The sequence below is a fragment of the Pollachius pollachius genome, assembly GCF_949987615.1.
Source record: "Pollachius pollachius genome assembly, chromosome: 7".
NCBI classification, from domain to species: Eukaryota; Metazoa; Chordata; class Actinopteri; order Gadiformes; family Gadidae; genus Pollachius; species Pollachius pollachius.
Genome location: NC_136940.1, coordinates 20,791,844 through 20,812,140, shown reverse-complemented (window position 1 = coordinate 20,812,140; position 20,297 = coordinate 20,791,844). Strand labels below are relative to the sequence as shown.

The 20,297-nt window shown below is 42.7% G+C and overlaps 1 protein-coding gene across 1 annotated transcript; it reads right to left on the bottom strand.

Annotated features, from left to right (window-relative positions):
• Window positions 1–184: 184 nt before the first annotated feature.
• Window positions 185–10,872, bottom strand: firrm (fignl1 interacting regulator of recombination and mitosis). Its single transcript, XM_079739902.1, has 25 exons — window positions 10,750–10,872; window positions 10,466–10,581; window positions 10,139–10,179; window positions 9,951–10,036; window positions 9,730–9,834; window positions 8,919–9,059; window positions 8,519–8,681; window positions 8,336–8,420; window positions 8,105–8,243; window positions 7,612–7,701; window positions 7,412–7,476; window positions 7,100–7,248; window positions 6,647–6,776; window positions 6,220–6,406; window positions 5,855–5,937; window positions 5,588–5,639; window positions 4,952–5,041; window positions 3,982–4,167; window positions 3,276–3,398; window positions 3,075–3,170; window positions 2,815–2,928; window positions 2,134–2,238; window positions 1,231–1,311; window positions 1,009–1,155; window positions 185–489 (listed from the first exon to the last, which is right to left on the bottom strand). The coding sequence occupies exons 1-25, from the start codon at window positions 10,750–10,752 to the stop codon at window positions 292–294; spliced, it is 2,775 nt and encodes a 924-aa protein (XP_079596028.1). The 5' UTR covers window positions 10,753–10,872; the 3' UTR covers window positions 185–291.
• Between the last annotated feature and the right edge of the window lie 9,425 nt (window positions 10,873–20,297).

The window sequence follows — 20,297 nt, the reverse complement described above, 5'->3', positions numbered from 1 at the left end:
AGAGAGATCAAAGTTGAGCTGTGAAAACGCATGACTCTTCTCAAATAGACGGTGGGAAGACGTTTATTAAAGTAAACAACCAAATCAATAAATTAAAATGTTTAACAATTCACTACATGTCATTCAAGACTGTCAAGAAAAAAATGAAAAGCAATAGGTAATATCCTGTAAAATGAAAGTCACGTTCTTGAGCATATACCCATAGGTAGTAGGGGATCACAATGGATCCATAAAGGAACTCTTTTACTTGCCTTAGATGTGTAATTTGATATTGGGGGGGGGGGGGGGGAATCATGGCCCTGGGCTGATCTGGGCTATCAAAGTCTGCAGCTCTCGTAGTCTGGCCCCAAGCCACTGCGGAGGCTGTGTGGCAGTGGTGTCCTGGCTGCCTAGGGCCTGCAGGGCCTTCAGAGCGCTCTCTGCTGTCTGGACGTAGAGGCTGTACTCCTCTTCTCTGCCGGTCTCCTGTCGAGCTCTCTTAGGACAGGGCTGAGAGAGAGGACAACCCTGTGTGATGAACCAACTACATCTCCAGCTAACATCAGGCAGACAATCTAAATTATATTTAGTCATTCCTATTTTAGGAATAGCCACGGCTAAATGGAAACCCTTTTGCCTATTCAATGAACACTAAACCTTATACCCCGCTATAAAATAAAGTGTGTGGCACTCAATGGGTATTAGTTATTCATCCTTCCTTTAAACAACCACTTGACCTGTCAATGGGCATGCATGTTTATTATAGCCTTACAGGAATGATGCATTGCAAAGCTTGCTGAAAAGGTGACTTAAGGTCACTTGTAGGGTGATAAAGATTTTGTGGGTGACTAAAAGAATAATTATTTGAGTAAGCAGAGCCCATTGCTGTTGTGTTTCTTGTTCTTGTTGACTAATGCAATGTAACGGCTGTGCAAAGTGGCCAGGCAGGAAGCTGGCAGAATAGGCAAGAGACACTCTGTGGCGGATGAGGAGGCAAACACTTTCCCTGAATAACAAGTACCCCCTCACCTCTGAGTCAGCAGGGGCAATCACGGTTGACCCACTCGAAGCACCGTCCAACTCTGTCTCCAGCCTCCTATTGTTTTGTTCAATCAAGGGTGACTCCATCTTTAGCCTGTCCAGCCGTCTCCCCCCCGCTTCCTGGGTATTAACGGTCTGACGAAAGAACATGTTAAGAGTCTCCCGGGCGATGCCCTTCTATTGTTCCCATTACCGTGGAAATTCACTCACCTTGCTGAGATAATTCACCACTTTGGCCTTGGTCTCTTCGACGGACAAGCTGTGGGAGATCACCTTCTCATGATTTGTGATCTAGGAAAAAAGAAGAGCACAAATTGTCAACAAACGTGTACGCTTTATTTGTATTTAGTTATCCAATCCAGGGATTAAAATTAACGACGTCCCGGGGACGTTAATTAATTGTCATCGGGAGGATTTTTATTCTCTCTCGGGTCGACCTCGGGACGAAGAGAATTTTGTGGGCAATGACTTCATTTTTCTGTTTAAGTGTTCAACACTTTCTGCGAACCAGAACGTGTTCGCGGTCGGTGGAAAAGACTTATTTAATGGAAAAAGGACTGAGCTTCGTTCAATTGGCTGGCGCACTCGCGTTTGTGTTGTTCAGTGAGACTTCTCAATGCCATGGAACGCTCCGTTCACTTGCATGGGCCCTTCACAACTTCCGGCGGTGAATTAGAAAATATAATTCACCGTTGCTAAGTATAATCATGAGTATAATTGATCGCTGTCAAGGAAAACAACAGATTTTTCGCATTTTTCAGAGCAGCAGGCTCTCGCACTGCTTGCCGCTCAAGCAGCGCGAGACTGCCTAATATGCCATCTTACGCCTTTTTCGCGGCACGGTCCACAAAACTGTGGTCACGTAGACCACAGTTCTGCGACTGAGGGTGTTGCTTGTCATCTGGAAATAAATATATTATTTCATCAACGTAATGTATTGTGTTTTTATTATATTATCAGTAAGAAACAACTCAAAATGAAAAAGATTTATGGGAAAACATTTTTGAACCGGAGGTTGACGGTTCAAAATGTTTTTCGGGACGTTTCCGGGACGGTGGTGAAAAAAGTTAATTTTAACCCCTGATCCACATCAGCTGATTTAGTTCCCCTCACCTCTGCAAAGTGAGCAAAGGCCTCCAGGGCGTGTTGGTGTAATAACCAGGACCTCTCGGCCAGCAGGGATCCGAACAGGCTGCCCAGCCAGGGCACAATCTGGCCCTGTGGGCCAGAGAACCACAGGGAGGAGGTTGACGTGAGAGATATCTTTGTTGAGTGACGCATGCATACTCAAAGGGTAAGTGAACCCTAGAAATAACTTTAAGCTGGTTCAACTTTTTTTTTTAGATTCGGTCTCAGTGTTGGTGAACAACTCTCTTACTTTTCTCAAATACATATAGTTAGTAAACAAAACTTCTTTCCAGCAAAAAAAAATTACTTTCCCAGGTTAGCAGTTTTATATTGGCTAAACTGTGCCCCACAAGAGGGGGACTGGATGCCAGTTTTTTCAAAAACTTTACGACAGCGATAACTGCTTAGATCACATTTGTTCAAACTTGTAAACAGGGTTTACTTACCCTTTAAGCAAACAATTTTGATTATTTTCAACCTTGAACCAAAGTCAATCCTGATTCCCTTGCACACCATTACAGTCCATGCCAGTACCTATTTAACAATTATCTCATCACTATCAGTGAGCAGATATAAATCATTGCCGTTTTGCTATACATTTCACAGCAGCATGACAGTCAAGTGTAGAACTATGACAAAAGGGCAAATGCTTTTAGTCCACTGTACCTGGCTGTCTTGGGAGAAGAACACGTTGCCAAGGGAGGCCAGGAACTCTAGGGCAGCCAGCGTCACCTCATCCGGACACTTCTGAGAGACTAGCGATGCCACACACTGCAGGGCCTGAGATACACCGGGGTGTCAACACGCAAGGATTCCCTCCAGGATGTCTCCTATATACACACCTACAGACCTACTGCTACATTTTAAGACTGCTTAAAATTGTCCATTCACTATTTAGTCATTTAGCAAATGGTGAAAAGAGAGACCTGATGGATGGTGTTGTGATCGATGGTCTTCACCAGGCTGGCTGATATCAGCAGCAGCCATCGCAGGGTACACTGTAGTACAGGATGGGCCTGGACCTGATGTGAAGCAGACAGATCCATCCATGGGTCTTATGGGTGTGAACACCATACATCAGTGCAGGCAGTACAAAACGAGTGACATGACGTGTGCAAATGTCCTACCTGCACAGGACACATGCGGGACCACAGCCGGGTGACTAGACCCCTCGCGGCTGCGGACACACCCTCTCCCCCCGAGGATGGCTGCCCGCGGACCACCACTCTGAGGGCCTTCAGAGCGGTGTTCTGGGAGGGGACACGACGTTAACATGGAGCTCCTGCCAATAAAGGTCAATCTACCTGAAGGAGGATCTTAAAAAGGGACTCGGTCAAGAAAACACTAATCTATTCCCTCATAATTTTGTGACTTGTTTTTTTTGCAGCCAGTGTGTCGAATCCGACCCCTTTTAATCCTGCCCCCGACCCCCCCTCTTATTATTAAAGGTCCCATACTATATCACCAGCTGTGAGTGTGATTAGCCGTTACAAGCCGTTTTGAAAATCTGCCTCTTCTGACATCATTGGATGGCGTGTCCGCCTAGATGTATGACGGATAGATGAGCAACGTTTGTTACAGTCCACTTGGTGGGTTGGTAGACTGATCTATCCAGCATACATCTCTCTACACGCCCAAAACAGCTTTTAACAGATAATCACAACTGGTGGTTTAATGTGTCACCTTTAAAAGGAACTTGGGCAAGAAAACACTCAACTATACCCTCATGATTTTATGACTTGTTTTTTTTTGCAACCAGTGCGTTGAATCGGATCCCCTTTAATCACGGCCCCCACTCCTCTTCTTAAAATAATGGCCGTCGACTGTCCTCACCACTTTCTCTACTTGCCCCAGCCGGTAGCCTCCGTCCCGCCAGTGATCCAGGGCTTGCTGGGTCAGGGCGGTGACGTCCTCTTGGAGCCTGAGGCTGGCGTCCGGGGACAGGGCTCTGAGGAGGACATGGTGCCACACGGGGAGGTTCTCCACCTGGGACGGCGGGAAGCGCTCCACCAGCGCCATCTGTGTGATGGTGAGAGAACAAGAGTTTACCTCTTGTTCTCTCACGCCGGCGTGAGAGAACGCCGGCGAATCAGAGCCGTGGCGGGGGGGCACGCGAACGCCATATGTCAACCGGGTGTAAGCCTTCCCTGGGGTGGGGGGGGAGCGCCACAGGGTGGGACTCGGCGCGGCGAGGGTAAAGACTCTGAGGAGAGTGAATGTCGGAGGGCATGGATTTCTCACTGTAAGACCCGTCTTCTTTGTAATAAACAGGGTGGTTTTGATTGAATCGTATCTTCATTGTGGCTGAGAGTGGCTCTTGCCTATTTATGAACGGATCATTGTTTGTTCGGTGATCATGTATACAAAGAAAATTAATCGTTTTATCCAAAATATAGAAATATGATATTGAAAACTGAAATTCTCCAATCGAAGAAATTTGTTTAACCATGGTTAAACAACGGTTTCACAGTTTTATCACGGTTTTCAGTGATAAAAACCAAGCAGGTAACTGATTCCTGTGGACTATACGGTGATCAAGGCATGTTATCTATGGATGTTTAACAAAAGTGTTCATTCTCATTTCGATATTTTCATATTAGCATATTCATGTTTGTTTGTTTCGGAGCATTACCACTAAGCCTTTTATGGACATGTTGAGTGTAACGCAACTAGTCCGATCTGCTTTGAGTCTTTACATATTTTTAACCTCTGTAAACTACAGAATACTTTTTAACCTGGCGGCAGTTGGATAAGGACCCTAGGGGATGTGAAAGGTTTGCATTGGGGTGTTTTTGTTTCTGACCTGGTGGTGGGGTGTCATGAGGAAGACCATGCGTCTGAGCAGCAGGCCCAGGTGGGACGACTGGTACACCCCGCCGGCACACACCTTCACCTGGGGGAGGGCAGCAGAGGTGAGGGCTAGAGTCAGCGTGTTGGCCCAGGAGTAGAGGAAAACCATCCATAAAAAGGAGAGGAGGTGGAAGAGGCCAGGGAGAGGTGTAAATGTGTGACTTTCAGGCTTATTGTGCTGCAGTGTTGCACAATGGGCCGCGGTTAAGGGACAGGTGTCACCGGGCCCCCCCCCCGGGCCCAGAGACACCAATTGTCACCTCGGCTGGAGAGCCGCACAGAACAAAAGCCCTAAGCCGAGTTTAAACAGGTTTGGAGATTCTTAGGTTGTTCCGAGGGGATGGCAAGAGACACCTACAATTTAGATACTAAGCACGAATAAAAGACAGGTAGTATTGTAATAGACTAATTGTTCTAATTCATTTGCACATAATGTATACTTTTTATTTATGTCAGCTTAAAGCAATAGTTCCTTCTCTTTGCCAAATCCCATTTCAAACATTAATATATATATATATATATGTCTAAAAAAGGTACACTTATTGATCAACAAGCTGTGTTATAATGTCCCCTGTAGACCTCTACCCACCAGGTGAGCTATGAGCAGGGTGTGTTGCAGACAGAGTTCTGCAGTTCCGTACCTGAGGACAGAGAGCACTCCATTAGCAGTGGAATAAGACCCCAAGTGGAACCTCAAATTATGTCTTAGCTTTTTTTCTAATGTTTGTACTTTGTTTAGAGATACTTTCACATTTATTTTCAAAAGAATAATGTGTATGTTCATATTCGTCCATTAAAAAGTGAGAAGCTAGAATCGTCCGTAGTTTGCCAAGTAGAAAAACCCGTTGGGAATCACCGTGCTGTGAAACACCAGACGTCAGTAGCAAGAAGGGCTGTCTGCCAATCAGACTGCAAGACGGCTTCCACCAAACAATGCTCCTGGTGGGGACAGGAGAGGAAAAACCCACCAATGGAAAGTGGTGAAAAATACACCAGACATAAAATAAAATGAAAGTAAAAGCCACTAACATTGTTATTAGTAGGAAATCCTTTTAGAAACTCCCACTGCTTTTGATCAGTGGCAAGATAAATCACGGATCCAGTCTTTATTTTGGCTACCTCATAGCCCTCGTGCACAATCAATTCTCCAGCAATCTTAACAAAAGCAGCCCAGCACTCTTTTATTCCTATAGTTTCATGGAAGTGAGGTGGTTTCCATACCAGCCCTGGGAGGTATGATGGTGGGAGTGAGGCGACGCTGGCACACAGATGCACACACATGTGGTGATGCAGGCTGACTCTTCCCTGGGCCTGACCCTTCATCATCACCCCTGGCAACAGCACGGGTACCATCCGCTCAGTGCAGCACACCCGGAAGACGTTCATGATGGCCTGATAGATGGGGAACCTGCAGTAAACAACACGCTTTGTGTCATGGTAAAGCGCCACAGGGAAGGTATTGATCAAGAGGGTGTATAGCCCAAAGTTATAATCAATGGTGTGACACGCCACAGCATGCAAAGTAGCTGAGCAGTGCTACAAACGACAACCAACACTTTGACTGTACACAAACTTCAAAAGTGAGCTTTCTGGTAAAGGAAAAAAAAAGATCCTGTTTGAATATATGTCAAGCTGCCTGGGGGTCTACCTGGGGGTCTCCTCAGGGAAGAGGTTGCCCTGGTGCCAGAGCTGCAGGGTCTCCTCTGGCTGGGGGGGCAGGTGACCCAGGACGCTCACCAGCAGCAGGCACTGAGGGAGCTGCTGGTCAGCACTCAGCTCTGTGCAAAAAAAACAGTCAACACAAAAACCCATTGCAGTTTCATTACCTTGAATAATATCATGGTAGGATTGCAAAAGCACACTGTATATACTAGCACAAACTAGGTTTTTTGGTGTTTTTGAAGAGCATACTGCAGAATGATGGTTTGTAACTGAACTTTCGGTTCCAAAAACATTTTCAAACAAAGCCCACCATGGACCAACAAAGCAGCTATTCACTGAAACAAGTGAAAAAAGGGACCGGCATTCAGCAATAACAGGACTGGCGCCAAAAACCACACAGGAAGGGACATGAGGACGCCAAGTCAACAATCCAACTCACGCTGTTTTTTTCCGAGAACAGCCTCCGCAAAGGGCCGCAGGGGCAACAGCTGGATCAGGAGGGCCTCCATGGGTAGCAGTGCTGCCACACTCAGCTCCTCAGACAGCGCTGGATACAGGCTTGGGGCACACAGGCTGGGCGGGAACATACTGAGGGGAACCACACAGCCTGGAGCTCAGAGGTTGTCTGTATGGTGTCCAGTATTACTGTATATATAAGGTAAATCCCCCTTCCTTAAAGTGTGATCGAATGATATTAGATCTCATCTCATTTGTAATATATACAAATATTTTGTTCAATACATTGACCTACCTGGTCATTTGGAGGTAGAGCTGATGAAAGCGGCAGCAATATTTTGACACGAAAGAGCTGAATTCCTGTTAGAGTGACATGGTGCAACTTGTAACAACATCATTGGTTTTCTATACAAAACATGAAAAAAATAAATAAAAAAATTAGAGAATATCCGGAAGTTAAAAGAAAGGCTGTGCCAAAGGCCCAACATTTGTCACCTTTATGTAATGGACTAAAGTGTTGGCAAAGAATCTGCACATCTTCAGGTTTTTCTGAAACAGCTTGTATTCCGCACATTGGGTCATCTCCTGAGATTACATGAAAATAAACAATGGTGTCAGTTTGTGTCCTTTACTTCACCTGACGCCTGACCTCAGGTTCAACACCTCTCACCTCAATCATTGTACTCCAGAAAAACAAATGTGCATAGCAAGCACAGAGCAATACTCAGAAATGAAAATATGTCACACTGTATGGTGAAAAGTGTTAGTTAGTTAAGTTAACTAACCTTTTTGAACAACTAGTCTATAATGTTAACATTGATCTTATTCACATTATAGACATTTCACTAAAGACCATACACTTTTCGGCATCAAAACATGCTAGCCGAAGCAGGAATGGCTTCCCAAACAGTCCCAAATAACAGGGACACGAGCAATGTTCCTGTGGGCATGACCAAAGTGGAACAGAAGCCAGCGACCGGTCCTCTACCTGCACTGCGATGTGTCTGATCTGGTCACCCAGCTCCAGACACGTGCTGAAGGATGCCAGCAGATTGTCACACAGACAGCTGCTGATGTCACCGTGGCGAAGATGCTCCTCCACAAACGATTGGTGCTTCACGCTCTGTCTAGACCACAGGGATGGCACTCGTTTTATTCCAGCCATTGCTTGTCATGTATTACTGAGGTGATGGGATGATGGGGACGCGGTGGTGCTTACTTGACTATGAATTTCCACGTGTTGGCGTGCAGCGCCATGTCCAGGTCCGAGATCACATAGCAGAGATCAAGCAGGCTGTGAATGACTAGAATCAAAAAGCAATGGTAAATATCTTTGGAGAAGTAACCCCCCCCCCCTCCCACACACACACACACACACACACACACACACACACACACACACCTGTGACAATGTCAGTGACGTCCTCTTCCGTAGCCTGAGTGTCCAGAGAGATGCGATCCAGCAGCTCCATAAGGCCCTTCTGGAGGGAGTAGGCCTCCTTGAAGAGCCCCTGCAGCAGGTCTGCGACCAGGGACAGGCGGCCACAGTACACCTCCTCACTCTCCTGGGAACCAGTCAATCAATGTGTAAATCAGTCAGACCTCATTCCTAATATCTGTCAACTAGAAACCGCTTGAATTCAGCCAACAAGCGCTGGAGGCTAAATGCTGGTTGACCAGGTTATAATTAGATGGAATGTATTAATGATGCAATACAACATTTAATCATGCACAAAATATGTGCCTCGTTTAACCAGCATCAATCTCAGTGGTGCAATGTATGAAGGGAGGTTGACGTATACCTTGCAGTGTTGGAAGGTCTGCTTCAGTACTTTGAGGATACACGATGGTAGAGAGCGGATGGCGTCCAGTTCTAATGCTTCGTCAAACAAGCAGACACGACGAACACAAGCAGACATCGCTTCGATGATCTGCACCGTTGCCTGGCAATGAAAAGAGTAATGTCTTTCATATATTTATTGATATTGGCCTATTTGTTTTTTGATCAATAGTGAAACTTATGCTGCTATAGGGCCCTCGTTTTCTTCTTCAATACTGTTTAGGAAAACATTATTGTAACAAAAATGTAAATATACATCCCAGTATGGCCCGAGTGCTATAGTATGTTCCTGTAAGATCAGTGTTTTTCAAGCTGTCATTGCAAAATGCCTGCATTGACACAAAAAGAACACGAGTTGTGTAATACAAGAACACAATCCAATTTTTCTGTTTTTGGATTGAGTAGAGGCTGTTTGGTTTAGTTTGGTTTAATAGGCCTGGGCTGACTGGCCACTTTGTAATTCTGGGAAATTACAGAAGGGCCGTCAGCCTGGCCCATGCAGCATCAATCTGCATCTAATTTGATTTTTTTATTTATTTATTCTTTGATTAATTCATTAAAAAGCCCTAATGCAAAAAAGTTACAATCTTACTTTTTACAGGAACGCCCTATGGAAAAAATATGTTTGAATGATTGCCAATAACACGTTATTATTTGAAATCATTTGGGATCTTTCTTTGAAATCATTTCTGGATACTAATTTCTTCTTCTGTACTGAAACACATAAAATACAAGGCATAGTTAATTACAAATGATAGTTATTAATAAAGCACCTCCAGGAGTTTTCTCAGTAGGGTACGCAACTCTGTGTTTTGACTGGACATTCCTCCAACTTGGTTTGAGATCTCCTTCATCAAATTGTCAAACATGGTGACAGCCTACAAACAAAGACAACATGTGTGGGATATAGAAATTGCCAGTTCATGTAAATGTTAAAAGACAATGCCCCTCTGATCCCTGACACACAACACTGATGTGATCAGATGATATTCACCTTAGGCAAGACTTTGGAGAGGCACGCTTCCACTTCCTTCAAACCAATGTGAGGGAGGAACATCTCTGTGATGACTTTAAGGATACCTGAATGGAATGGCATTGCTATTAATCCTCCGAGACGTAGGTAAATACAATCACCCTGATTACGACGAACGAGCGGTTTACGGATCAAATAAATGCACTTACGAATATGCTCATCCCAGCTCTCAGACTTTTCATGTAGAGAGTGCAAATGGTCAAGGAAGACCTAAATGGTTTGACTCTTTCTGACATGTTAGTATTTATTCACGACTCGTGTACAGTGTTTAAAAGCATTCTTGAGACTTGCATAACTATTGCATGTGGGAAAGTACACATTCAGGGTTTCCAGCTCCACAAAGGAAAAAATGAAATTAGATGTATTAGATGCTTGGGTTCAACTGCGATAATTGTCATGTTTTGGAACACACAATTAAAATAATCAGTCAATTAGTCAAACGTGTTGTCACAGTGTACTCAACATGGGAGGATATGGTAAGTTCAGGCAGGACAGATCTGAGCTCTTTGCGACAGGTTTCCTGACTCCAGTGTACCACCTCTTCCAGAAGAGTGGTCTGCGACATGTTGGGAGGCAGGGCTGGTCCGATGAGCTGCACAAACAATGAACATTAACGGAATCAATGCCGAATATGACCAATTGTAATAGTTTGCCAGATGGTGTTAATCGTTATTTCGCTGGTACGTTTTGGCATAGACTAACGTTAATGATAACGTTAGTCTTCTAAACCGCGTCAGAGTATACAACAAAAGTTACTTACCATTTAACTTTTACTTTCCATCAAAGGCGAATATCCTGTATTCCGTAGTATAAATTATCCGCTAACTCTGTTTTGTAGTTACCATTGTATATGGTATGTAAAGGACATAAAACAATGTAAACATTAGATGTACAACGTCAACTAGTCGCATATTCCAATGGTCGTAAGGCGCGCTGTTTTTCGCGGAAGTGACGTAGAGCAATAGGGCTGTCTGATTGGCTACAACTATTAAAGCTACTACAGAAAGTTATTATCATGAAACATACATTATTTGATGGAATACTTAAAAAATAAAAGTAATTCTAAACAAAACAGATAGGTTTGATTATTTATTGATTAGAAAGCTTTACACATCCTGTAATTATAAATTGGAGAATCACTTGTCATTCTTTGTGCTAAACATTATTTTATTTTTTTTAGGCTTATAAAGAGTAATAAGCCTAACTAGAGTTATCGCGCTCAAACTCTAGTTGTAATTAACCCATAGCAATAATGTGGAAACCCCAGTCGATAATGTAACAATTTTTGAGCGCATAATATAATTACATTTAACCTATAATTTTACAACGTATAACATTTGTTCACCACAAACGACTCTTAAAAGCAGTGCCAACATTTAAATATTTTTTAACCATTCAGCGAACAAAAGGCAGCAGGCTGATTATCATTTAGGGGGCCACTCAATGACATTCAGATGCATCATCAAAACGCCCACTGAAGTGTTGTGAGAAATACCGACCTTCTACTACTCATTCACATATAAGGTAATTTATATTTCCTACAGAGAAAATACTACCTCAGGGGAGTATTATTCAGAAGATTTTCAGGGTACAAATGTCAGGATATGTTGTTCACACATACAGCCCATCAGGATATCAGGACTTACACGTGTGTCTGAAAGCAGCTAGTGTGTGAGCATTTGATAACATTATAAAATTAGTCAATTTATAGTAACAGGGGTAATTGTTTAATGGAAAGTGTAGTATACTGTGCATGCAAATCAATTATTAAATAGCTTTGACTGTTATTCAGGGATGAAAAGTGTATTGACATTTTAAAATGCAAGGCAACTACTATTGGTTAGTTGAAAATAATAATCATCATTGAGATTAAACATCTCTTCCAGTGTCCTGGCCAAGACAGGCAGCTGTAGCCTACAGTCACACATAGCATACACAAAAAATAAGAAAAATAAAACAACTAAAACAGTCTGCAGGTGGGGATATCAATATCGCAAGACATTTGGGGAGGCTCAAGGAGGCGAATAATAGTACATTAGAGTGTAGTCTTGTGGTGGACGCTATCGACATTATTCACCATACTGTGTTATTGACGTGTTTTCGTTCTGTGTTATTAGTCTAGCAGCAGAAGCCCTCAGGTTTTGAGATACCCCCACCCGACTTAGAACTAAACGCAACCATCTTTTTTCTTATCTTTAGGGTCCCCCATTAATGAAATGGAGTGTTGCGAAGTTTTCTTTTGGGGGAAAAATGTGGTTTTGAGCTATTCTTTAGACCTACCCCAATCTCTGAAAAAGGCTAATCCGAATAGGACAAAGTTGACAAAAAGCCTATAACATGAGAATGCCCACTCTTATCTCCATCAGAACTGCTGAGGTATGAACCAGGTGTCTACCCTACATCACCAAATAGTCAGAATGTAATTTACCTGAAGAAACACTGATACATAGTCCTTTAAACATACCATTGTTTAGGCGGAACTGTACTTTTGTGGTGGACTCCTTTACCTTATCGCATTTGTCATGAAAACATTTAGATTTATGTCAAGTAAGCTGTTACTGCTTTGCCAAAGATGCTGTTAAACAACAGCCAGTGATTGTGTGGAGAGATCTTGTACAGTTTTATTGCAAATCAGACTTCTTTAGATATACCATTCTCTGAGATAGTCAAATTAAGTAACTTAATGGAAGATAGTTGACATACGGTACTGTAAACTAAGTTGATGATGGTCATTATATTTTGCTAAAGAAAGTCCAGGTGCTTGTACACTCAGAATGTGAGTAACCTAATAGGGTAACTACATTTAAGGTCTATGAAACAAAGACAGAAATACAAGGCATGCATAGACTTCTGAGTTTTATTGAACCATTTAAATCAGCATCTCCTATCTCAATGTCATGTTGATAAAATACAAACAAAAATTATAGTGGGTAATAATAATACTAAGGGTAATAATAATAATAATAATAAATCTCAACGTGCCTTATGCCATTTCAGAAAACACAAATAGGAAAATCAAATGTAAAACAAACAAAACATATTTTTCTTTGTGTGTGTGTGTGTTTCAGTCAATATTAGGCTCTTCACTGTCTTCTTCATACACATTTGGTGACACATTTTGACATTCTGCACAGCAGTTGCAGAACTCCGTACAGGGAAGGCCAACATAGAGGCACTGGCACTTTCCACTCTCTCTACAATTTTCATCTTTGCAGTACAAATGAGTTATGTCTCTCACCTCTGTAGGTGCGGGGGGTTTCTTAAATAGGACTGCTTCAATGGCTCCATCTCTGACAATCCATCCGTTGTCAATAGGACTCCACAACGTGGGTTTAGGGATGTGACTGTGGCACCATATCGCTGTCTGGTACATTGCTCTTCGTACATGTTGTTCAAATGCATCCTCTGTTGGTGGAAGATTTGCAGAGGCTGCATCTGTTGTTGATGCAATTATGAACCTCAGTTCATCCAAGTTGGTGCACATTCGTCCATTTTCTTTTTTCTTTTTGCTGTAAAGTCGAAGTGCATACTCTCTTGCTACTGGAAGGGACTTTTCCAAGCTTGCAGACACTCCAACATGGGCCAGATCTTTGAGTTCACTGAGATGAGACTTCAGTTTGTTGAAGGCTGTACTTTTTCCAATCCTGTACAAACTACTGGTGGTGTCACAGCCAGTGAGTGCATGACAGGCTGGTAGACAACTGGACAGGTCTTTTCCAATTTTCTCAGATATGGTATTGATGGGAACATATCTCTCCTTCATTCCATGCCCTGAATGCATGAACACTGTAGATGAGCCAAACATGCCTTTGCTTGCATAATAAATGAGCAGTACTTCCACATCTGTGTCATCACATCGCACAATGATGCGAGGATAAGACTGTGCAAGATCTATAGCATGTAGCACCATTCTTGTGTCCGCCTCCTCTTGATCACTGTACAAAGATGTCAGACTGCTCACTCCTGCATTGCATATGCTCTTCACCTCCTCACCTTTATCAAATCCACCTGCCAAGATGATGGAGTCGTCAGAGTGTAGTCTCTGTGGGCCTGCAGTGATGATGTAGTTGCTCACGAACATGCACAGAGCAGTCTTGTTTCCACTACTCTGCAGGTACTTCCTGTAGTTTGGAACATTTGTGTTGCCAGTGATGGCATGTGTTGGTCTTCCATCAGTTGCACCTCTCCTTTTCCTCTCCAGGCCTTTGATTGACAGTGGGTTGTCATACCTGTCAAATACCATGACCACACATTTCATTTCCTGTCCTCTTTTCAAAAGGTACAAGATCTTCTTCAGGATACATTCCGCTAGGTCACTGAATGTCTGAAATGCAGAATCATGGAGACTTTGAAGCATAGCCATGCCATCAATTACACATGCAGATTTATCTGTGCTGTCAGGCAGCCCCTGCACCACTTCTACAACAGACTCCAGTTTCTTTGAAAGGTCTGCTTTAGTGGTCTTTCTCATTCCGCCATCATCATAGAAGAGAGAGGGTGGGACAGCAGCCAGTTTGTGACACATAACCATCTCCAATGACACGTCTCTTTGTTTTGAAACTGCCAGGAGTCTCCTGAAGAGCACATCTGAATTCAGGTGAACTTTATTTGTTTGACTACTTGCAAGGCTTGCTTTCATATCTCCAAATGTTGCCAGTTTCTGTCTTTTTTCTGAGTCCCAGAAACTTTTGGTTGTTTCACTCTTCAGTCGCTCATCGATGAAAGCTGCATTTCGTGTTTCTCCATCTTCCAGAAAGCTTGAGAGATCTTTTGCCACCTTTTGTGATGCTACTTGTCCACTTGCGATGTTAATTAGCTCATCTGGAACAGTATTTAAGTCAAATGGGTTCTGCCTGTCTTGCACATACTCCATAATCTGTAGAATCTCCCTCTCATCCCTGTCCATGCGGGCTGCTCCGTGCTCTTTGTGGGATTTCTGTGCATGTGCCACTCCATCACAACATCCATTCATGGCTTCAGCATATTCACTGGTGACATGCCTTGTGATGAGCCATCTCGTCAGAGCTCCCTTTCGGTGTGTGAAGCCCACAATGCCTCCTTGACTCTTTCCTTCTTTATTTATCGTTTGTTCCAGTGCTTGATCAGTGGCAACACTGTTGAATTTTCGCTCCTGTGTGTGTCGCACAACAAACCCTCCTTCCATGAGGAATTTGTATGAATCTGGTTGGCTATTTTCAAGGGCTTTCATTTCAACTATGTACACTGGCATGTACTTGGAGTAGTTTGTCCTGCCAGCAGCCCGGAACCATGGTATTGCTTCTGACATGCAGTTGAGATGAAGTTCAAAGTTAGCGTCACGCTCTGAACGTAGCATTCTGAGTAAGAGATCAGCCCCTTCGATGAAATGTAGCCATTACTTGAAAGTTTCTGATTGTTGAATTCCACTCTCTGAAAACTGCTGTATTTTAGTCTTCAGATCAGGAAGGCTGGTCTCCAATTCTTTTAAGAGGTTCATGGCAGAGGCCTTATCATTGCCATGGAAGGCATGCTGAATATCTTGCAGAAGTTGTTCTTGTGCATCAGTCATTAGACTTTGGCCTTGCTTGTCAAGCCAGGATGCCATCGCTGTCCAAAAGAGCCTAAACAGAGCCTCTGATACGAGCTTGATGCACCTAACACCTCTTGCGAGTTGTTTCCCCTGAAGCATCTGTCGAGCTGATGCCTCAGCATACACACCAGACTCAGTTATGATGTCAAAGAGACCACCGTCAGCAAAAACCTTTCCAATGCTTGCCAGAAAGGCCATGGTTATGTGCATGCCTCCCATTCTCATTGTAACCTTCCCATCTAAAGTCTCAGGTTTCCTCCATATAATCTGTTGCGCTTTGCTGTAGATGGCAAGATCAGCAGTAACAAGAATGTGGCTCTGTCCAAGTTCTTCAGCAAGCTTTGTCAGCTGCAAGAGGGATGTGTATATGGTGGACAGGTCAGATGGTGAAGCTCTTATGAAGGGCATATATAGTACCGTGGCTACTGGGATGTCTGACATCGATATGTATGCATTGAAAGCAGACCATCCAGGAATCCTCTGCTCTCTCTCTTTCGCGATACGGCTCACCTTCCAAAGCAAGTCTTGGTCCTCTGCTCCTTGAGCTTTGGTTTGGTCTGACTTGAGGAGTTGTGGCTGAACCGCCGGAGGTTCAGGTCGCCTTGGTGGCTTGATGTACCTGAAATCAGAAGGAAAGGATCTTAGCATCCGATACATATGACATGAAATAACAAGGACAATGAAAAATATTATATTTTGACATTAATAAAACTTAAATTTGCTTTAATAATAATATAATCTTTATTTATTTATATTCATTTTTGTAAATAGATAACAATTTGACAACAACATTTACCTATGAACTTCTTCAATGTCCAAATCACAGTTTAGAGATGTGAGAGATCTTTCTGGAATTCTCTTGATGGGGTTGTGTACTGTAGTAACATCACCTCTTCTGTACACAACCATTGCCATGGCATGTGTGGTATTCTTTCCATCCAGTGTCTCTTCATTCTGGTCAAAGTTGTCAATAGCAGCATCAATTATGCCATGATCTGTTGTACTTGACAGGCCATTTGGGATGTAAACGCCTTTGCTCCTCTGCAATTGATCTGCTGCTACAGATGTGAGAAACTGCCGCACTTCAGTGTAAGAGACACAATGACCCATTGTGTGTAGCTTGTTGATAATGCTCTTGCTCCCAAACTCATGATGGATCATGACGCCCAGTCCAAGTGTGATAGGTGTACGGATGTTGCAGCACTGGGCAATTAGTTCATGACAAAATGTTATAACACGTATGTTATCTTTTGTCGCTGGGTCATCATTACAGGTCAGCACTTTTTTAAATGCATGTGGACTAACACACCAGTTCACAAAATCATATAAAATGTCTGGTACATATTTACTGCACTCGACTGGGGACATCTTATCACTGCTTATGTAGAATTGAGGCTCATGCTCTACATTTTCCATAGCTTTCCTTAATATACCTGCAGCCTGGTGTAGGATTTGTGTATCAGTTAGAGACTCTCTTCTCTGTGGCGGCAATGTCTCCCTATCTTCTGTAACTTTTTCTCTGAGAAGAGCCGCTTCTTTCATTGCTTGACCAACTGTAATGGCACCAGAACAGATCAGATCTGATTTTCCAGGACGTTCAATGAAGATAAGTTTCTCTCCATAATGTTGGTTCAACTTTGCTTTGAGTCTCCAAGCTGGATACTTCGCAGGTTCTTGAGTAGTGCTTATTTTTCCCACATAGCTCTGAGTTAGAGCACTTAGTGTGGTAACTGTCATCTTCTTGGAAAACAAGGTCTTACTTAATTCTTCAGTTAGCTCAATGAAAGCTTTTTCATGTTCATTTAATTTATTTTCTGAAAGATGTTTGTTTCTGGCTGCTGTGATGTTATTTTTTGAAATGTAGTGTCCTAGGCAGCTATTGTGGTACTTTGCATCATACGCAAATAGGTCGACATGATTCAGCATGCGAAGATGAATTTTCTCGTCAAACCTCTCTGCGGCTGCATCGAGGACCTTTGACCTTGTGCTTTCTCCTGTACCAGTGCTTATAGGGGTCAGGCCTTCTTTCTTTGTGGCTTTCTGGCTGCAAATGAAGCACTGGCTGCGGATGTCAAATCCTGGCTCTCTGGTCAGTCTTTTGCTCTGATATTGCCCCTTGGCTGGTTCTTGCTCAATGGCAGTATGCTGATAGTGACTCGAACTAGAATAACTAGCCCTGCATGACTTGTGATATGAAGCTTTAAACTTAAAGGACAAGATGTCATCCGAGTGGGGGGATATCCTCTCATGGACTTCATCACCACGTTCCTGAGCAACCTTCAATATTGTTGTGAGTGCTTCTAAGGTAGGTTTCCTGACATATGGATTCTTCTTATCTCCTTCTAGAGGCTTTTCACATATTAAGCACAACTTGTCATCAAGTTGTGCATTGCTTGCCATCTCTGTTGGATCCATTTTTACTGTGAACTGTGAAAAATATAACTATTAATTTTACTCATGTTCTTGGTAACATAAAATAGGCCTCAAATTTAAACTTTTCAAAAAGAGTAGTATTACATTTGTATAAATTTGTGTCTTACCCATTATCGGTCATCTTATTGGTGGTCCTTGGTTAGATTTTCCTGGTTAGATCAGTGCATATATCTCCTCTTGGACAGCCAGGTGTAATGATTTAGCTAACAGCTTATTTAGCTAACAAACCACAGTTCTTCCCCTGCTGTCATTGGTTGAACTGAATTGGCTTCAATTTACTGCTTAAAGTAACTACTAAATCTCAATCATCTATTTGTGATTGGCTCTCTGTATTTAGGCCCCTGCAATTCTCTGTGCACCTTTGGATAAAACATATATTACTTCTGAAATCATAAATTAATATTTCCACTATTTATTACATGGCTTTATGTTGCCCCTGCCGCATACATCATGTGTGATTGAATATGGCATTGTGCTTTGCTCACATATATAATTGCCTCAATCCAGGGATTGAGTACTGTATGTAATCCAACAATGTCAACTCAGACAGAGAACAGTTAGTCTCATTTTCTATGCACTCAGTACAAGATATCTTCACACAACCAACTTGTTATTGTTTAATAGCATCCTAGGTGATGGAGTAGCAGCTATTTGACATAAATGTATGGTTTATCCGCCTAAACTAAAGTTATGTTAAAGGACTGTTATTCAGTATTCCTTTTGGTAAATTACATTCTGACTTTTTGGTGATGTAGGGTAGACACCTGGTTCATACCTCAGCAATTCTGATGGAGATAAGAGTGAGCATTCTCATGTTATAGGCTTTTTGGTCACCTTTGCCCTATTCAGATTTGCTTTTTTCAGGGATTGGGGCAGGTCTAAAGAATAGCCCAAAAACACATTTTCCCCCCAAAAGAAAGTTTCGCAACACTCCATTTCATTAATGGGAGACCTTAAAGATAAGAAAAAACATGGTTGCGTTTAGTTCTAAGTCGGGTGGGGGTATCTCAAAAACTAAGGCCTTTTTTGACATCTTGCTACTTGACTATATAGGGACACTGTCTCTTTAAGATTCCGTGACTTATGTGTTGATATGCCGGTCGGTGCGATGTTGGAATTTAACGTTTTTTATATGACAATGGTGGAGCCATTGTCATCGACACACTGCGCGTGTGACGATGGCAGAGCCGTTATTTTTAAATACATAACGTCTTATTAACTCAGCGAGTGTGTCGCTGCCTTTGTCTTGACTTACGGTGTGTGCGAGTGCGTGTGTGTGTGCGCTTCCGTGTATGTGCTGCTGCCTTTGTCTTGACGTGCGGTGTGTGCTCGTGCGAGCGTGTGTGTGCGTGTGTGTTTGTGTGTGTGTGTGTGTGTGTGTGTGTGTGTGTGTGTGTGTGTGTGTGTGTGTGTGTGCGTGTGTGTGCATTTACATGTATGTTTGTGCGCATGTGGGTGTGTGTGCGGGGTGTGTGTATGCGGTGTGTATGTGCATGCTTGCGGTATATGTATGTGTTCGCGCATGCTGTGTGTGTGTGAGAGCTGCAGGCTGCTTGGCACATGCGCACATGAGTAACTTGAGTAACTGGTGCGACAGGCCTTCTGTTATAGTAGTAGGGTAACATAAACCACGGAAAGAACCTGCTCTGGCAATGTTTATTCAAATCTTTACACAACGTCTGGAATATTAGTTTAGAAGTCTGGAAACCCCATTGGCTCTTGTCCCGGCGACTTCATGTGGCCAGTGTATCCAAGGCTATTGTTTGAGTAGATAAGATCTTCATGAAGTGCACGTAAACCAACTCCCATTTTGTCTTTCCTTTGTTCCCGGCAATCGGAGGTGATGGCTGCTGTTGGTGCAGGAAGTGAAAGTACAGAAAACTCTAGTCAATTACGCAGTGACTAGTCCCTGCAGATTAAACTTTTGAATCCGTATGGCCACATCTGATTATCAATATAAAGCCATAATAATAATGACATGTATGAAATTTGGACAAAATGTTTAACAATAAATTGTCTTCACATTTGACCCCCTTATTTGACCCCCTACACAGAGGGTGTAAAACTGATGCCAAGTGATGCCAAAGTTACGAATGACGTGCTTAATAATTTTAGCATGGTACAGATGCTTTATAAAAAATACTCTCATTACACGTACTTAACTTAAAATGCATTGCTCCTAGATTGCAGAAGGGGTATGATCTGTCATATTTATTTATAAATAAATATAAATAAATAAAATACTATATATGTGTGTTTCCTTAGATGTGACCATGAGATTTTTATTTTTTTTGTTATACAGTATT